Source organism: Octopus bimaculoides, chromosome 1 (genome assembly GCF_046866305.1).
Source record: "Octopus bimaculoides isolate indiv1 chromosome 1, ASM4686630v1, whole genome shotgun sequence".
NCBI classification, from domain to species: domain Eukaryota; kingdom Metazoa; phylum Mollusca; class Cephalopoda; order Octopoda; family Octopodidae; genus Octopus; species Octopus bimaculoides.
The window spans coordinates 108,007,072-108,026,280 of NC_142928.1; the positions used below are offsets into that span (position 1 = coordinate 108,007,072).

The following is a 19,209-nucleotide window of genomic DNA, read 5'->3' on the forward strand; positions in this document are numbered from 1 at the left end:
CGCAACAAAAATTTTAGTAAAAATAAATAAATAAATAATGTAAACAAGTGGAAATCGGTGTGTTAATTTGATAAGGCACTAAAAGAGAATGACTCTCCCCAGACACAATATTCTATTTATAGTCCTTTCCGACTAAATATTTTTATGAGACATTTATTTATCAAGGAATTTTAAAGCATTTAAAAAATGGATAACAAATATAGCAAAGATCAAATAAATAAATTTCAATGAATCTTACCAGCTGTTTTTATGCTGTTATTGATTTTGACAGATTTTACAACAGTTATTGGTGGTGCTGTTGAATTTTCTAGTGATCCTAGAGAGTAAGAAAATATGAAAATCCACGAGAATTACATTTAATCTAAGTTTTTATAAGATACTTATTTCCTAATTAATTCATAAGATATGAAAAGTAAATTATTTGTAAATACAAATTTAAGAATTTAGTGAACAACCAAATGAAACAAAGTACCCTACAGAAATGGAGAAATAGCTACATGTGGAATATTCCATTTATGATATAAATTTAAATAGAATACAAGCATTTGGGAAATAAATAATACTCATTTCTTTCTTTCTGAAAAGTTTTGAACTTTATCCTTATGTTGAGAAAGCCATGAGAAATCCCTCTCAACAACACAATCCATTCATAGAAAGCTATGGTTAGAAACATAATTTTGAGAAAAATAATTTCAATAAGTTTCTTTAACAATCCCTGTTTAATGAATATCTATGACTGTTCATATCAAAACCAATAAATATTTATTTATCTCACACAAATATAGAATCATATAAAATGAACACAGGCATAAATATGTGTTTGCTTCCCAACTGCATAGCTTTATATCTGATCTCCCACAGCATGCCACTTTGAGCAAGTGTCTTTTATAGCTCTAAAGTTGACCAAAGCCTTGTAAATAAAATTTAGCAAACAGAGACTGTGTAGAATACAAATGGAAGGACTGTGAAAGTGTGAAACCTAATATGCTACCCAGTTTAACAACCTGGGTGCCTTTATCAAAGTCACTCTATTGCAAGCATTTGGGCCAGGTGTCTGGTTTGTGGTTAACTTTATCCCAACTTCCAACCAGTTTTGAAGACTCAGAAAAAAAGTCAGGAGCACTGCCTTTTCTCTTCTGATGAAGCCATTAAAAACTTCTTTCCTTATCAGTAAAGGCATAAAGTGAAATAAAATCAATTTGATATTAAGATCAGATTGTAGATTTGATTTTCCCCCTCAACATATTACAACTCTATTGAAACAATAGCATCAAGGCTGAAACATATAAAAGAATAAAATAATTTTTAAAAAAGACTTTAGGCCAAGCCCATTTTGTTTACATATTAGTATTAAATTGACAGATTTCTTTTGCATACAGCCTTATCATCTGATCCAACTATATCATTGAGTTTTTCACTTCTACTCCATGACCTTCACAACCAACTCAAAGAACCATAATTTTTACATTTGCTTTTTCCATGATGTCACTCTCCAATTGCTCCCCAAAACATATATTGCAAAATAAATATCAAGAAAAATTAGAGAATTAATTCAATTTCAAAGTAATTGCTAATGAAAATAACAAACCTTTTCTATATGGTGCTGTATAAACGAAGTAATCAACCTGCATTGCTCGTTGGTAATAATCAGCTTTCCAAACATCTCGCCACATAACATAGCGATCTTTCTCACTGGAAATAATGTTGGGAGATAATAAAACATGCTAGACATAAAAATGTTCAACTTTGCATTTAAAGTATAAAGAAATAATTGAAAATGGTCTAAACAGGGATCATATTTGTTTAACAAAAAGATTCCATACAAGCCAAAATTATAGCAAGCATGACCACTAATAGAGGAATATAGTTTGTAATTGTAACTTCATGAATACTCTTTTGCTATTTTTTAAAACTAAAATCAAATTGTAATTTGGAATTTAAAATCTGAAATCGAAATCGAACCGAATCTGATGACTGGCACCCATGCCAACCTCTCTTTCATTGGACACTAAACACTGCTTGCGAAGACCTGTTGGGGCAAGTGAAATCGTAATTGAACCATACTCGATGACTGGCACCTGCGCCAGTGGAGCGCTAACAGCACTGTCCAAGTGTGTTCATTGCCAGAGCAGCTGTCTGGCTTCCGTGCTAGTGGCCCATAAATAGCACCATTTGAGCGTAATCGTTACCAGCATTGCCTTCTAGCACTTGTGCTGGTGGCACGTTAGAAAATCATTCGAGCAAGGTCGTTGCCAGTGCCACTGGACTGGCTCCCATGCAGGTGGCACGTAAAAGCACCCAGTACACTCTCGGAGTGGTTGGCGTTAGGAAGGCCATCCAGCTGTAGAAACTCTGCCAGATCAGATTGGAGCCTGGTGCAGCCTTCTGGCTTGCCAGTCCTCAGTCAAATCGTCCAACCCATGCTAGCATGGAAAGCGGACGTTAAGCGATGACGATGATGATGGTGATGATATATATATATGTTTGTATATATGTATATATGTGTGTATATATATATATATATATATATATATATATATAAAATATATAGTTTTAGGGAAAATAACCAATTTTCAAGAACTCATCGATGAAAATCCACTATCACATATAGAAAAATTAATAATTAAAAGCACAATAAATGAGTATAAAATAAAGTAAAGTAAATATCATAAGATAAATATAATAAAAAGATTACACGTGTTTCATAACCAATTTTCAAATAGAAAAGAAATTTAAATCGATTAAAATCAATTGAAATTATCGAAAATAAATTTTATTCAAAAATATAGCTACTCATCAGATCGTAAGTAGAACAATAATTAGATATATATCTCAACCAACAATAAGTACGAAATGAATTAATATGAAATACTTATTATATAAAGATAGAAAAATTATTTTAAAAATATCATATCAAAATAATAACCATTCAATAATCATCCCTTCATCCATTATAATAACATGTATATTATATACAAAAAACATCTTACATAAATTATCATTGTTTTAAATTATCATTGTTTTAATATGTGATAGTGGATCTTCATCGATGAGTTCTTGAAAATTGGTTATTTTCCCTAAAACTATATATTTTATATATACTTTATCTATAAGGCTCAATTTAATTTGAATTTTTTATAAATTGATTTTAATTGAGTTTTTTACCTGTAATTTTGGATTTTGTCTCTAATATTATTATTATTATTATATATATATATATATATATATATATATATATATATACACATACACACACACATATATATATATATATATATACACGTATATATATATATATATATATATATATATATATATATATATATATATATATATATATGTATATATATATATATATGGGAGAAAGAGAGAGAGGCAAATTATTTCTACAAATACACATTTGATGTAATTTTTTTTTCTATCACACCCACTGTGTAATTCTGTCTATAGCTACCAGTGTTTAAGTTTCTTCTCTGTGGCTCTGCTGCTGAATTTAACTTCTACAAATCTATGGTACCGTATGTTAGTCTTATTCAGTCAAGATTGAAAAAAAGACCACCAAAAGAAAGTGGTATGAAAAGTTGTAAAGGGATAACAATCTTGATGTTTCATATTGTAAAGACAGATTGCAACTTCTATTGTGATAATAAAAAGAAAACTGGGTCAAGTAGCTACTTCATTAATAGTGCAGAAATTGTCTTTTCACATATTTGATGTGATGCTTAATATGAAATGGCTCTTGACTATGTAAATTGCCAACAAGAGTAGTGAAAAGCTTGCTCCTGCAGTTTCTGCTTGAGAGAAAGCATCTGTGATGATCTATTTCACTTCTGGAAGTTTTATATTAGAAACTACCTAAGAACAAGATCTTGTGAACACTTAGGATTTTCTTCCACTTACGCACTTATGGTTCAGTGAAAGAAAACAGTCCATACTGGTTCACCATCTTGTACACACACACACACACACAGCACAAATGACTCCTAGGATTACTTGTTCAAGGGAGCATTGTGAAGGTGCATGACTTAGTGGTTAGGGTTTGTACTCACAATCATGAGATCATGGTTTCAATTCCCAGATTGGTTGTGCATTGTGTTCTGAAGCAAAACACTTCATTTCACATTGTTACAGTCCACTCAGTTGTAACTGGGTAGCCTTGTGACAAATTTGCATACAAGGCTGAGATGGTGCCTCAGGAAAATCACCCAAACAGGGTCTTGTAAGCCATGTTTTGTATATGGCAATTAAAAGGAAGAATGGTATAACCTATACTGTGAATCCCAACTGGGGAGTCAACCATATCAAGGGGTGAATAAATGAAACCACATACTGAGGCTGAGTATGAACATGTTTAAAAAAAACTGTGAACCCAAGAAAATGCATTTGTTCAAAAAACATTCCAGGTATTAATGACCCAAGTTACTGGGTAGTCATTTATAGTAATTTGCAGAGTGAAATATATTAATACTAAAAATTAATAATAAAAATTAATACAAATTTTTAAAATGATTAGGAAACAATATATAAGAAATGGTAATGATACTGGAAATGGTGTTAAGACACACTAAGAAACTGATGAAAGGTTCTCAAAGGATAAATGCTCAGGATCTGGCTGATAAGTAAAACTCTGGAGTCAGCCATACAAATATACACACACAGATGCTATCTATCCATATAGATAGATACAGATGCTCACACATATCATTGTTATCATTAACTGTCCTTTTCTTACTGACATGAGTTGGAGGGTCATCAGTATTTGTGTCAGTTATCATGTCTCACCCCATTCTGGTATGGTTTCTATGGTTGAATACTCTTCCCATCACCAACCAATTTAAAGAGTATACTGGCTACATTTTATAATAGTACCAGCACTAGATATGTTGTCTTGTCTACTACAAGACCCCTCCTTACTCTGTTTTATTTTCGTTTGTTCACTATAATGTGACTGAGAGGATGAATAGAAGAGAAAGTATAGTGAGAATGATTGGTGCAAGAGGAGTAAGAGAGGAAGGGAATGATTGGCGCGAGAGTGACAAGGCTGCAACATGTTGGCAAAGAGACTGAACAGACACAACATGAGTAGTGTGAAAGGGTAAGAGTGAGAGAAGGAAACTGAATGGTGGAAGAGAGAGAGAGAGAGTACTAAAAGTGAGAGGATGATATCTACATCATAGAACTAAATACAAGTGAGGGAAGTGGTAGGAGGCACCTTCATACATTGTAAAACCAGCCGCAACAGGACTGTTGGTAGCAACTGTGATGGCAGTGCCCCAGTATGACCACAACCTATGAGTTGGAAGTGGTAGAAGGAACAAAATAAATAATAATATTTGCATTTTTTAAAGATGCTTCTGAAAGAATGCTTTCTAAATGTCATACCTTGCAGGGTATACCATTGTTAAACCACCGTTTGTTCCCACAAATGTAGCAATCACATCGTCTCGAAATCTGAAAGAAAATTAAGTCATCAAGTATGTTCTGTATAGACAGTATAATCTATATACAAAGTGTGACAAAAAAATATAGACAAAGAATTATCGAGGTACAATAAAAAAAAAAGATAAAACACCTTATTAAATTCAATTTCAAATCAAATAAGTAATTATCCAAAAATAGGAATAGTCAAAATCATTTTATTAAATGAATTTAATATTTTTGTTTTTACTTTTACTTTTAATTGCCAAATTTTTTAACATCTTTTTAATTGAAATTATTTTTGCAACTCCCCACCATCATAAGTCTTGCCATTGTGGAATGTTTTAGAAGCAGTTATAAAGGATACTAATGAATTGATCTAATTATGAAGTCTTTTGTTTGCTCATATTGAGAAAACTATCAAATAGAATATAAGTGTAAGGCTCAATTTGGTTTTGATTCACCATTGTTCTCAGGAAAATTATGAAGGTCATATGAAACATCTGATACAATCTTATGACTAAATGAAGGAAACCAATATACTTTGTTATTTATTCTTACTGATAGAGATCTAGAAATAATTTGTTCAGCCAATGTCCAATTTTCTTTTTCCCAAATTCATACAGCACAACTACCTTTACACTGTATTAAACCCTAACTTTTTATCAGTGCAATTTTGTCTCATCTTTGACAAAAAAATCATACATCATACAAATGTATTATAGAAAATGACAGTATATCACTACAAAAAAATAACATCTTTTGCTTCTTGTTATTTTTTAAACTTTTTTTAGAGGCTACAGGTAGACCTGAATAGTGAATTGTAAAGTAATTCTTCAATACTACTAAATTACTCATGATAGAAATTGAAAAGAATTATCATTTAGCCTCAGTAGAGACTTATTGATACATTAAAAGTTGTACTTTTTTCTAATCTTTTCATGATTATAATTCTAATGGATTGTGTATGTGCTTCAGTAATTTTCAATTTTCTCTATATATTGAAACAATATCATATTGGCATTAGAGAAGAGGATTTTAGTAGAGTTCTCCATGATCAACTGCTGAGGTGAAGCACTAACTTATGTATTAAAAGTAGTAGGTCAAGTAGTGAAATGAGTGAATTTAATTCAGTTAGTCTTTTACTTGTTTCAGCCTGTTGATTGTGGCCATGCTAAGACAGCACCATTTAAAAAGAGGAGGGAAATTCTTAATGGCTTCATTTCACAGTTAATTGACTTTCTCAAAGGAACAGTGTCTAATATTAATTGGATTTTCTTTTACTTTTTTGTAACAGAGGCTGTAGTCAGGTGACCAGGTCTAGGCCTAGTACTTATTTTATCAATTGTAAATGATAAAAATAAAAACAAAGTCAACTTTGCTAAAATTTAAACTCCAGAAATGAGAAGAATAAAATTCAACACTGAAATACATTATTTCCAATCTTCTTTCTGCCTCATAAATGTTTTTAGTATGAGGTGGGGCATATGGTCAATCAAATTAATAGAAGTACTTGATATGTTTTATTGTGCCCCACAGTATGAAAGGGTAAAAAAAAAGTAGGTGGGGATTTGAACTCTGAATGTAAAGTAATATAGCTGAATGCCACAAAGCATTAAATTGATATCACTTCTGCCAAGATTAATAACTGAAGGGAATAGTAGAATACACATACTTAAATTGAGGGAAAATGTCAACATCGTGCCAATAAAGTTCCATTTTCTTTGTGATATTGGCATCCCAAAATAATAATTGCATCAGGTAATTGTCATCTGAAAGCAAATATAGAAACTAACATAATATATCTCCTAAACAAATAGCAATTACAAAAATAAGAAATATCATACAATCTAGTCATTATAACATACAATATTCTGAAAATGTATTTAAACTGAGATAAATACACTCAATGTATCTTCTTATGGTATGCCCCTCTACATTCCCCACACAACTAAAACCCACTCCCATGTTTGCCAGATTGCCATGTATTGCAAGAGTACAGGCAAAGAATATAACCTTCAAAGTTTGGAGAAAATTTTCCACCCCCAACTTGGCTTCTATTGCAACTCCTGCAAGACCATCATCTAATATATGAAGGATGGTGATGTGCATCAAACACCCTGTAAGTTTTCCCACCTTCAAAACTGCAGCTAATCATTTTGTTCTCTTATTGAAAGGGTTTGTTTCCACATTTTGGAACCATCCTCCCTTTCACTTCTCAACCATTAAGGTTCTGTAAGCAGTACTTCCAAGAAGAAAGCCTCCACAAACACACACTAAATAATTCTCCTCCAAAGCTATCATTTACCATTCCATCAGGCTTACCACCACAGTCACCACATACATATGAAATATGAAACACTTCCAGTTATTTCAAAACAACAAGCTACTGTCTCTGACAATATCCTTTCCCTTACCTTCAAACAATTCAGGCCAGAATTAGTCCATATCCTTGCCAAAGTCTTCAATCACCTACTCTCTCTCTCTCTCTCTCTCTCTCTTCCTGTAGGTATATATCCTTATCTTTGAAAGCAACCTAGTGTTTTACATTCTAGAAATGCAAATTTCTGATTCAGCTAATTATTGTTATTTTGCCATCCTAGAATCTCAAAGCCTTTAATAATATCTTTCTCAACACTGTAAGATTTTAATGAATTTGGATCTATTGGTAATCTACTCTGCTCTTTCTCTACAAATGAGCTCTCATCTTGAAAATTGCACAGCAAAACTACCCGCCTCTGAGCACCATCTATCTTTCATCTTTTGAATCAGTGGCTGATGGTGCTCCCTTTGGCTCTGGTGAATCCCAAACTTCAGTTCTGTCCTCTATACTCTCTCCTATATATCAACAACAGCCATTCCTATCCAGATGATACCACATTTCATTCTTTCCAGTTCATCTACATGCAACCTAAACATCTCACACAAAATCTGCACTGACTCCATGAAGAGAAACTTTGAAAACCTCTTCCAATGGAGTCAAACTAATCTTGTGTCCTTCAACAATGCAAAGATACAATCACTACACATTAAGAATACATTACCCCACCCACCTCAAACATGAGCAACACTCAATCAGAACCCTCAAGCTTGCTGAAAATGCATGGTGTTACTATCAATGAACATCACAAAGATAGACCCTCTTCTTCAGGGTTAGAAATTACTTCATACCTCATCAACTACTAAGATTCTAGAATGCTCAGGTGGGACCCTCAATGAAGTATTAGGAGAGCATTGTTGCTGATGCTGCATATGTGACTATCCAATACCACACCCAAAGAAAGGCCACCCAACTGATTAGCATGAAGTCACTGACCAACACACTAACTCAAGCACAATAATTTATTTGTCTCATCTTCTCTTGTCAACCATGTCATACTCCTACTGACCATATCACCTGGAACTCACATTAACCTTAACTGGTTCTTTCTATATAGAACATCAGCTCTTTAGTATATTTTATTTCTTGAAGCTAATATACTCATAACTGTTCAAGAGGAATGTTAATCATTTTGATCTGACTGATCTTGAAGGGTCTTTGAAGGCCAAGGGCACAGTTCTTTCTTCAAAGCAATCAAATAAATATATTAAAAAAAAATAGAGGATACTTACGATCATTAGTATAATCTAAGACATTAATCAAGTCTTCAGCAGTCATTGTGATATTGTCCTCTTTTGAATAACCAGAGTAATAATCCCTACAGAGAAAGCAGAAGAGGAGATCAGTTTTATAAACTGGTATTAAAATGATGTTTTTTTTTTCTTTTCTCATTTTGGTGTCAGTTGTTAGACAGCCTTCAAGGGATTTTATTAGTTGATTGCAATCAACTCCAGTACATATTTTACTTTATTTTAAGTTTGCCTTTGGTGTAATGGAACATAACTCAGTACTGAAATACCAAAAGGTATTTTTGTTTCATGCACTAATTTACACCAGCACACACATACCTACATATTTATTAAATTAAATAACTCTCTGGAGTCTTGCCTTCCAAAAATTTAAATATATCACCTTTATTTGATATATTGAGTACTTTCATATCTAGCATGTAAATACATTTATCTGTTGATCTATCTTTCTTTACATACACAGTATTTTTAGGATGATTATTATTTGTTAAGTATTATTATTCAAAGCATTGGTCAACCCACAGCTATAGTAGATGATACTTATTTAAGGTACATGCAGTGGGATTGAACTCAACAAGGATGCAAAGAAAATTTTTTATTTAATAGTGAAAGAATATTTGACGGAGATAAAGGAAAAGCTGACAAAAATATTTTTTGTCTATGATAAGTCAAATATGATAGATAAGAAAAATGCAGGTAGTTCTTGACTACAAGGTAATTCATTGCTAGTTATTGCATGTTAATCAATGCCTCATATTCCAAGAGGTATTTTCTCATAGAAACCAGCTGTATGGTTCTTGAAGCAAGTATGGTGTTGAGCGAAGAATGTTGGGCTAGAGTTGACTCTCGTTAATGTTATTTGGCCTTGGTTCAGCTGGCAAGCCATTGACTCAAAAATTATGTTGGGGCAACAAACATTAAAGAATTAAATTTTTAAAAATTATTTAAAAAATAATTTTTGCCACAAAAAATTCTTGTAAAGATGTAAATTAATAAACTGGAAAGTTGGAAAGCAAGAACTCCCTGTAGATGGAAAATAAAGCTTGTTATATTATCACAGAATATCTTCGAGCCAATATTTAAAAGATTTTGGCAAAGGTGTGTGTTAAACCAAATGTTATACCAACTCTATTGAATTTGTTAGTGGGGAAAAAAAGAAAAAAACAAAAAACTGGTTTATTAACATACCATGGTGCAATCAGCATTGCTGACAGATTTGAATGTAGTAAAGCTTTTGCTAGAAAATAAAAGAGGAAATTTTATTTTTACATTCAAATTTCTATACTAATTAGGGTACATATTTTACAAATATGGATATTTACATTTTACAGAAAATTAAAATAAAACCACTATATATTTTTTTTATCAAAGTTAGTTTCTGTATGTTAAATTTAAGCAATCTAAGACATGTATGTAAAAGAATTTTAAATATTTTATAAATTGATATGTTGATTTTGGTATTTTAGTCCACTAAACACCACTAAATATAAGTAACTGTGTCAGGGAGCAATCATTGTGTGATATAATCAATTAATTACAGTTGATTTCAAGTGGGAAATATTTTTTACTACCTAAGAGTATCATAATAAGGATGAACCAGCTATTGTGGAAAGAAAAATAGCTCTGATAGCCAGCATAACTAGTTTCCTTAGATTTACCATTTCATTAAAATTTCCTCTCTTTGAATCTCATCACCGCCTTCTGGTGGACTCTTAGGGGTACAACCATAATATATGACATGTCATGGGCATTTTAAACCAGGCAGAGATCATCCCTCTCTAGGTCAGTCCACAGTAAGAAAGAGAGAGACGGAGATAAAAAAAAAGTATTAATCTCAGTATTGGATTGATACTTTATTTATTGATTGTGAAAGGATGAAAGGTAAACAGGATTTTAAGTCAGAGAGCAGAGAGCCCAAACAAATATAATAGAGTATTCTATTTGATGTTCCAATGACTTAGCTTATTCACCAAAATATTTTTGGTAACGTCTATCATTTTACAGACAACAAATGAATTGTCTATCAGTATCAAAAGTTTTACTGAATTATGTATGAGTCAAAAGAACTGGAAACTGAAGATAGAAGAAGCTGAAGTGTGCAGTAGAGCCAATCATGGAGATGCTGGTTTATCAGTCAAGTAAAATGATGTGACATAGTGTATACTGAAAGTCACATTTTCATTACAAAAATTTTAATAATTTGCTCCCAATTTTTTAACTTTACAAGTTACACAACACTCCAGTGGGTATAAGAATTTATCAGTTCTGTATAAGAATATATATTTACTACTGTAAAATAAATTTGTGGTTACAATTCTGATAAGATTAAGCACATTTAACTGCACCAGAACTCAATTGAAATTCTTCAGTTATCAGATCACTAGTTTTCTCCAGAGATATGAAACAAAGTTTGTGTTATAGCAAAGTTAACCTTTTAGTATTCAAACCGGCCATATCAGGCCCAAATACTGTACCTGTTATATGTTCAAACTGACTAGATAAGGCCTCTCACACTTACCTTAAAATGTGATGCTAAAAATAAACAATCACATCATTGAAATCTCAAAGCTACAAGATAATGTATGATAAATTCAAAATAATGTGAATAATTAAGCATTGCATATGATAGAGTAATCTGAATGTTAAAGGGTTAAACATATAGTCTTGCTCTGCATCATGAGAAGGTCATAAAAGTAATATTAGAAATTTGAGTTGAGCAACTTGAGTTAATTCCCTTAGCTCAGTATTTGAAACGATACTGACTTAAGATGTAAATAATTAGGTATAAAATTTCACAATAAACTCTACTTAAAGCACTTATTTCTAACATTAGCCAAAGAGACAAAGGTGTTGTTCTTCCAAATGCAGAAAGAGAGGTAACTGCATTAACATGAAAATTTACGATTACAGAAACAAATCTTTTTTATATTATGTGTGTGATTAATCATGTAAGGATGTTGTGTAAATGAGGGTTAATAACTAAAATCTATACCATATTTACTAGAATTTTTTTTTTTTACTTATTAGCAATAAAGGAGCACAGAAAAATAGTGTTTACTATCATACTGATCAGATAACTATATGTTGGCACCGCATAAAATAAAAATAATGTGAAACATGATAAATTTATCCAAAATTCTCGTCATTGTATGTATCAGGTCATCCCCATAAGTTCTGTCCGAGTTAACCGTTTTTAAAATTGAATGAAAATTAATAGCATTTTAGAATGTCTAGTAGAATTATAAATTATTTTTATGCATTTGTGTACATTTAAACTAATTAAATATTATTTTACAGAATAATAGAATTAAAATTTCTTTGATTAAAACCCTTTCTAACATGGAAGTATCCAAAGAGCATTTGAGTACAAAAAAGGAAACTCTGCAGCCGAAGTGACTCGAAACATACACTCAGTTTATGGGAAAGAAGGTTTGAATGAAAGAACTTGCAGAAGATGGTTTGCAAAATTCAGAAGTGGAGATTTCAGCCTTGAAGATGAAGATCGAACAGGACGTCCAGTTGAGTTTGATGATAAGCTCCTTGAGGTATTACTTGAAGAAAATCCTGCATTATCAGTTGAAGATTTGGCAATAAAGCTTAGTTGAAACCATACAACTGTTCATTGTCATCTTCAACAACTTGGAAAGGTTCCTAAACTTGGAAAATGGGTGCCTCATGAATTGTCCGAAAGCAACCGCAAATCCCGAGTTGACATCTACTCTTCTCTCCATTATCACAAACTCATTTCACCCTTTTTGGATAGACTTGTGATTGGTGACGAAAAATGGATCTTCTATCGAAATGTTAAACATCATAAACAGTGGCTTGGCAAAAGGGAAAAAGCTCAACCACAACTGAGAAGGGAACTTCATGGGAAAAAGGTTCTTCTCTCTATCTGGTGGGATTGCAAAGGAGTAATTCACTTTGAATTGTTACCCCCTAATGCAATGATCAATGCTCAAGTCTACTGTCAGCAATTAGAGCATTTGAACCAAGCTTTGAAGAAAAAAAGACCTGCTTTAGTGAATCGAAAAGGAGTGATGTTTCATCAGGACAATGCATGACCTCACACTGCAAAGATCACATCACAGAAGATCGAAGAGCTTGGTTGGGAAAACATCCCTCATTCGTAGATTACAGAATCATTTGGGGGACATAACTTTCACAAGCCATGTTCTAAATATAACACATGATGATTGTTAGCACAAGTGCAGAGGGCTTTATGACCTCCATGTCAGACATGCATTCATAACTCTACCAGGTACAAGTGACTTTAAAGAGGATATCCTTATCCTCAGTACACTGATCCTCCCACTTGCCATTCACTCCACCCTCAGTTCTAGGTGTAACTAGCTTGAAACATTGACAGACTGAATGTGATCCAGCATTCTTCCTGTCAAGGAACTGCTTACCATACCAAAGCTATTGTAAGCACTCCACACTACCCCTTGCTACAGCCACAGATCTCTCTTCACAGATCTCAACACCTGTATACAATGGACTGCTAAAGAGATATGTAACATTCAATTTGACAACATTGGCTAGCAACAGGCCACAATACCCATAAAATATGGCAGCCTCAGCCTCTGGTCTCACTGGCCCTACTTGTTTTTCTCTCATCAGTGACTTTTTGCCATGCCCTCATCAACAAGATTCTTCATGGCACAACTAAACCTATTGTGATCAGGGAGAACAAGATGGCCTATGTGACATGGAGCCAGCTCAGCTTCCACCCTGTGGACGTCTATCCCCGTCTCCCCCCTATGGACATTTGATCCCCACAAAACAAGTGGGATGCCATCCAGTGTAACAAGATCTCAGATGAATTAGTGCTTAACCAGCACTGTCTGGCATGTTTCTGCTCAGCCTCCGTGCCCAACAGTTGTGCCTAGCTCATCTGGGATGTCACATACTGTGACATCTTGTCCAGTGGAAACTTGGTGTGTTCAGCTGCCAGCTCAGGCTTTGCTGCTCATCAGGCTGAGATGGTCAAACTGTCAAAACATCAGCCATTTTCTGATAGGTTTTTGAGCCCTGCTCCCTGCTATTGGGGGCAGAGATGGCTATCAACAAGTGTGAGCCCTGTGAGTCAAAGTTGCTGTTTAAAAGCATTTCTCTTGCCGTCCCCCAAGGCAATCCCTTTTCTATTTTGTTTACTGAGACCATGAATCAATCTGACAAGCCTTTTAAGATATTTCTCTGCTGTGAGGAAGAGGAAAGATATGATGATTTAGGCAGGGCCTCTCACAGGATTTCATTAAGCATTATAGTTTAAATTACTATTTTACGTAGTGGTTTATTAAAATGTAACAGTCCACAAAGACAGTCTGTAGAGAAGCCTGAAGAGAAGGAAATGAATGTCAATCAGCATTTTCTTTTAAAGTGTTATGTTTAACTTACACATCTTGTATACAAAGCACAATATAAAACTGTTTCATCAAGCAGCAAGTTACTAGGTGTGCTATAGTTAAACAGTGAAAACATTTTTGGTACAGATGTGTACACTGGTATGACAATCTGTTCAAAATTGTTCTCCAGGACACAGTTGCAGGAGAGTAAAGAACAGGCAAATAAAATCCTGGTCTGACAACATCAAAAATTGGACAGATCTCAACATTGTGGCCCTTCTGCATGCAATAGGGCAATGGCACCAGAGATGATTGATGACTACTTAAGCATCCAGAGTGGTACCTTAATGACTGGCTGTGCCATTTTTAATAAGATAACTGTTAGCTTGTGTACATAGTTGACAGCAAAGTCAGTTAATCTGTGGTTAAGTTGTGCATCCCAACATAGTAGAAACAGAGAAAATTATTTTAATCTGAAACATGATATAAGCAGAAAACAATTTTGAAATGTACACTATCAAGTTTATTGTTGCTAGAACTGTAGAAAACTATTTAAAATATAAGGTTCTTTTGAAATATTTACCTTCATGAACTGTAATTCCCATAGGCTGCATATATTTCTTTTGGTGGGAAGGTACAGAAATGCAGAGACTGTAATAAAATAATAATTTATATATGTAAATCATAAATTTTGCAACATTTAATATTTTAATACTACAACATATAAACAAAATAATTGTTGATTATATCAAAAGTAATTCTAATTGATAATTTCTGTAAGCTTTATATAAATAAGAAATATCTTAAGAAAACACAAAGTAACAATAAAGTTTACATATATATATGTACCTGATTAGATATGGTTCCTAGCCAAAAAAGGAGCATGCAAATATATAAAATATAGGGCATATAATTCTATAATGATTACATGAAAAAACCAGGTTACATAAAGTTCCGCATGAGTCTGACAGAATAATGGCTGTCAGATGTGTCTGTTGGGAACTAAATCAGTAACTACACAAACAGCTGTGGAAGAAATAGACACTGCATGCAAAATATTTTGAAGAAAGTGAATATAATTTCTTTTTTCATAATTGTGTGTGTATATATATATATATATATATATATATATATATATGTGCATATATGTGAGTTTAGAGGTAATTTATCCAGGCAGATACTGTGGTAGCTCTCAGTTATGTTCCAGGTTATGGCTTACTGTATTGATTAGTATTTAATGTCTATGACTATGACTACTAGCAGTTGTCACTCATGCTGTAAATTCCTCCAATGGGTAATTCCATGTTCACTTCAATGGATGGTAATATTATCTGGAGTCTATATTTGCAATAATTATAATGATAGAGAATATGGAGACTGATATATCCTTGAAATTTATTTCCTTTTATTTTACAGTGTGTCATATAGTTTATCTTTATGGTTACAATGACCTACATATTTCCACTACACAGAGTATGAGCAGTTTCAGATTCAAAATAACCTCCCATCACTTCCTCCTGAACCCTAACCAATAAACATCTAACTGAATTCAGTTCACTTCAAGCCAAGCTGGCTCAAAGACCCTGAACAAAGCTGCACAGAAAATTATGCCCAGTTGCATATGCAATTGCTCATACTCTGTGTAGTGGAAATGTGTAGGTCATCATAACCATAACAGTATGCTGTATCATCATCATCATCGTTTAACGTCCATTTTCCATGCTGGCAGGGGTTGGATGGTTTGACTGGGGTCTGTCCAACATATCTCTCAGGGCGCTTACACTCTATCGTGTGTGCACACTGACATTACACATCCAGCGGATCATACTAGCTTCATTTCTTTCAAGCCTACGCATATCTCCAGCAGTCATGGCCCATGTTTCACTGCCGTGAAGCATGGCAGTTCACACACATACATCATACAATCTACGTTTCACTCTGAGTAAGAGGCCCTTTGTCATCAGTAGTGCTGGAAGCTTTCTGAACTTTGCCCAGGCTATTCTTATTCTTGTGGTAACACTCTCTGAGCATTCACCCCACCACTACAGACTTGGTCACCTTGGTAGCAGGACTTTGTAAAATAAAGGGAAATAAATCTGGAGGATGTACCAGTCTCTATATTCTCTATCGTTATAATTATTGCATACACACACACATGCAGTGTAATAAGAAATTAAATAAATTCAAGGGAACAAGAAATTAAGCAATGGACTTTATAATTTCTTGTTCCCTTATCATTTATTTAATTTCTTATTACACTCTGTACTCAAGTGATGCTTTTCTCTGAAGCATATTTATACTGAGTTCTAACACCAGGTTATTAGTATCACTATGTTTAAGTGAAATGCTAACATATATAATATAATATATAGTTCAAATTTACAGAAAACAAAAGACAAAAACAGGTGAAGGAACAACAAGTAGGTGTATTAGTTTGATGCTCGGGAAGAATGGAAAAGTCTTTGATGTTTCTACCCCACACTCTTCAACAGAAAGGGTTGAGAGAAAAAAAATGGAAAGAGAGAAAAATGTGTAGGGATTAATGGGTCAACATAATATGTATGTATGCATGCATGCATATATGTATGCATGCATATATGTATGTATATATGCATGCATATATGCATGCATGTAGGTAGGTAGGTGTGTTTGTGTGTGGATAGTAATCTCAGGTTTAGTGGGCTGAAAAGTTATGTCCCCTGGAAACAGCATTGCTAAATGTTAGATGGTAACAGTAGAGGAAAACAGAGAGAGAGAGAGAGAGAAGATCAGTAAAAGAGAAATAAAGATATCAGATAGATACTATTAGAGAACAGCAAACCATATTTCAACAGCAGTAAAAGATGCATACTGTGTTTAGTAAAGAAAAGACTGATACGAAAGAGCTTTTTTACTCTCATACTATACTCATGTCATATCTGAGACCTTTATATCTTTAAAAGAAAGTACATCAAAAGGTACCGGTATAAGCTACTATAAAAGAATTATCCCCACTGTTCATCCTTTCCTATTGATTCTTACATTGTGCCCTTCAACATCCCTTTATTTTTTGATGCCTAGATTTCTTTAAACCTTCATTTTCTTCTCTCTTTGTATTTTTCTATTTATTTCTATCATTCATTCTCTTCTTTTTTTCTTCTTTTCTTTCTGTCTCCCTCTATTTTTTATAGTCAATTAAATGTTATCAATTCTTATACCATGAGATACAACTCTTTTGTCCTCAACTGGTGTAACTGTCCTTTATGTGCAAAGCACACTTCCTCCACAGCCATTTCTGAAGTAACGACTCCAGGTTCAAACTAGGACCACAGGTTCATAACACTTGCATGAAAATTAAAACTGAGTTATGTAACCTTGTTTGTTCATTTTAAAACATCGTTTTAAAACAACACACACACACGTTTTGAAGTAAAGAAAATCTAGAACTATAACATTTAATATGAATCGAACAAGTTTCTCTATTTTAGATGTTACACTTGCTTCATAAGTTATTTTATCTGAGTATGAGTATTGAAATCAAAGTAACTTCAGGGTATTTTAACCACTTAAGTAAACACAAAACCTTATTTTCACTATCCATTCATTTCTTAATACCATGTTCCATAATGAAGAGAGCTTTGCTCTCTTACTGCACCTTGTCACTGACAATTCCAGATTGCTGGGGAATTGTTTCAGTGACTAAATTGCAGAAGTACAATGAAACATTTTTGACATTTCCTGACAGACTGTACTATTAAGAAATAGATGAAAATGAACAAATGGTTTCTTGTGTTCTTAAATGGTTAAATGACTATTTCTAATGTAATTTTTGTTTTCCAGAACTGAAAACAAACACTTTCTTCAAAAACATTGCTAAGTGAAACAAATATCTATTTGCAGTGATGCCTTATACCCCAAAGAAATTTAGTATCCATATTTTAACCCTTTCACATTCAAATAAATATTAAACCAAGTCCTTATTTCATTTTGGCATTGATTTTATTTATCCCTACTAGTGAAACCACTAAGCTATATAACAAAGTGACAAAATGTAAACAACAGAAGGCTTTAAGCAGTGCAAATGTGAACAGACACTCACACATACAAATATGACAAATTTTTGCACAACTTCTGTCTATTATATATTCAACTCAGAAGGTTTTGGTCAAAACAAAGCAATAGAAGAGATTTCCCATGGTGCCATACAACGGGATCAAACCATATGTTTGTAAAGTAAACTTCTTAATCAGACAGCTGTGCATATGCCTACTCATATATTTCTCTTATTTAATTGTATACACAAAGTAAGATATGACAACATTACCTGAATGATGTTTCTTGAATAGGGACAAAGGAATATGTTCTGTTTTCTAACCAGGCATGATTCTAGATTAAAGAAAAACACAGATTTTTCAATATAATATTTATAAAAGTTATGGTAAAGTTATTTTGTCATTTCATGAATAATTTTACATCTAATTCATATTTTCAACAATTATACTTATCTTATTATGAAAGATCATGTTTAATACATAAAATATGATCTACTATCATATATAAAATAGCTAACTAAATATACATCTTAATACACAAAATAGCATCTATTTATTGCACATTCCTGCAAAAAAGAAACAAAGGTTAGGTTATAGAATGTTAAAAAAAGAATTGAACTTAAATAAAAAGTTCAGAATTCATGAGAAATAATGAATGTTTAAGAGATAAAAGTAGAAATATATTAATTCAGATTTCCAAGGGAATTATTTAACTGTAAATCCACTTATTTATTATTGTTGTTATTTAGGCCTGAGGAGAACTATAGTATAGTCTACCAAAT

At 33.0% G+C, this 19,209-nt stretch overlaps 1 protein-coding gene across 14 annotated transcripts in view; it reads right to left on the minus strand.

Moving 5' to 3' along the window:
• Window positions 1-19,209, minus strand: part of LOC106868291 (voltage-dependent calcium channel subunit alpha-2/delta-2) — a 222,500-nt gene that overhangs the window by 22,756 nt on the left and 180,535 nt on the right. For all 14 annotated transcript variants that reach the window (XR_016242737.1, XR_016242740.1, XR_016242739.1 and 11 more), the window contains 8 exons: window positions 18,700-18,761; window positions 14,980-15,047; window positions 10,237-10,285; window positions 9,031-9,116; window positions 7,094-7,190; window positions 5,383-5,451; window positions 1,589-1,692; window positions 239-316 (listed from right to left, as the gene is read on the minus strand). Coding sequence is in view for 8 of the 14 variants with exons in the window: in XM_052969103.2 (XP_052825063.1) it covers window positions 239-316; window positions 1,589-1,692; window positions 5,383-5,451; window positions 7,094-7,190; window positions 9,031-9,116; window positions 10,237-10,285; window positions 14,980-15,047; window positions 18,700-18,761 (613 nt within the window). In the remaining 6 variants the exon portion in view is untranslated. The remainder of the gene's footprint in view (window positions 1-238; window positions 317-1,588; window positions 1,693-5,382; window positions 5,452-7,093; window positions 7,191-9,030; window positions 9,117-10,236; window positions 10,286-14,979; window positions 15,048-18,699; window positions 18,762-19,209) is intronic.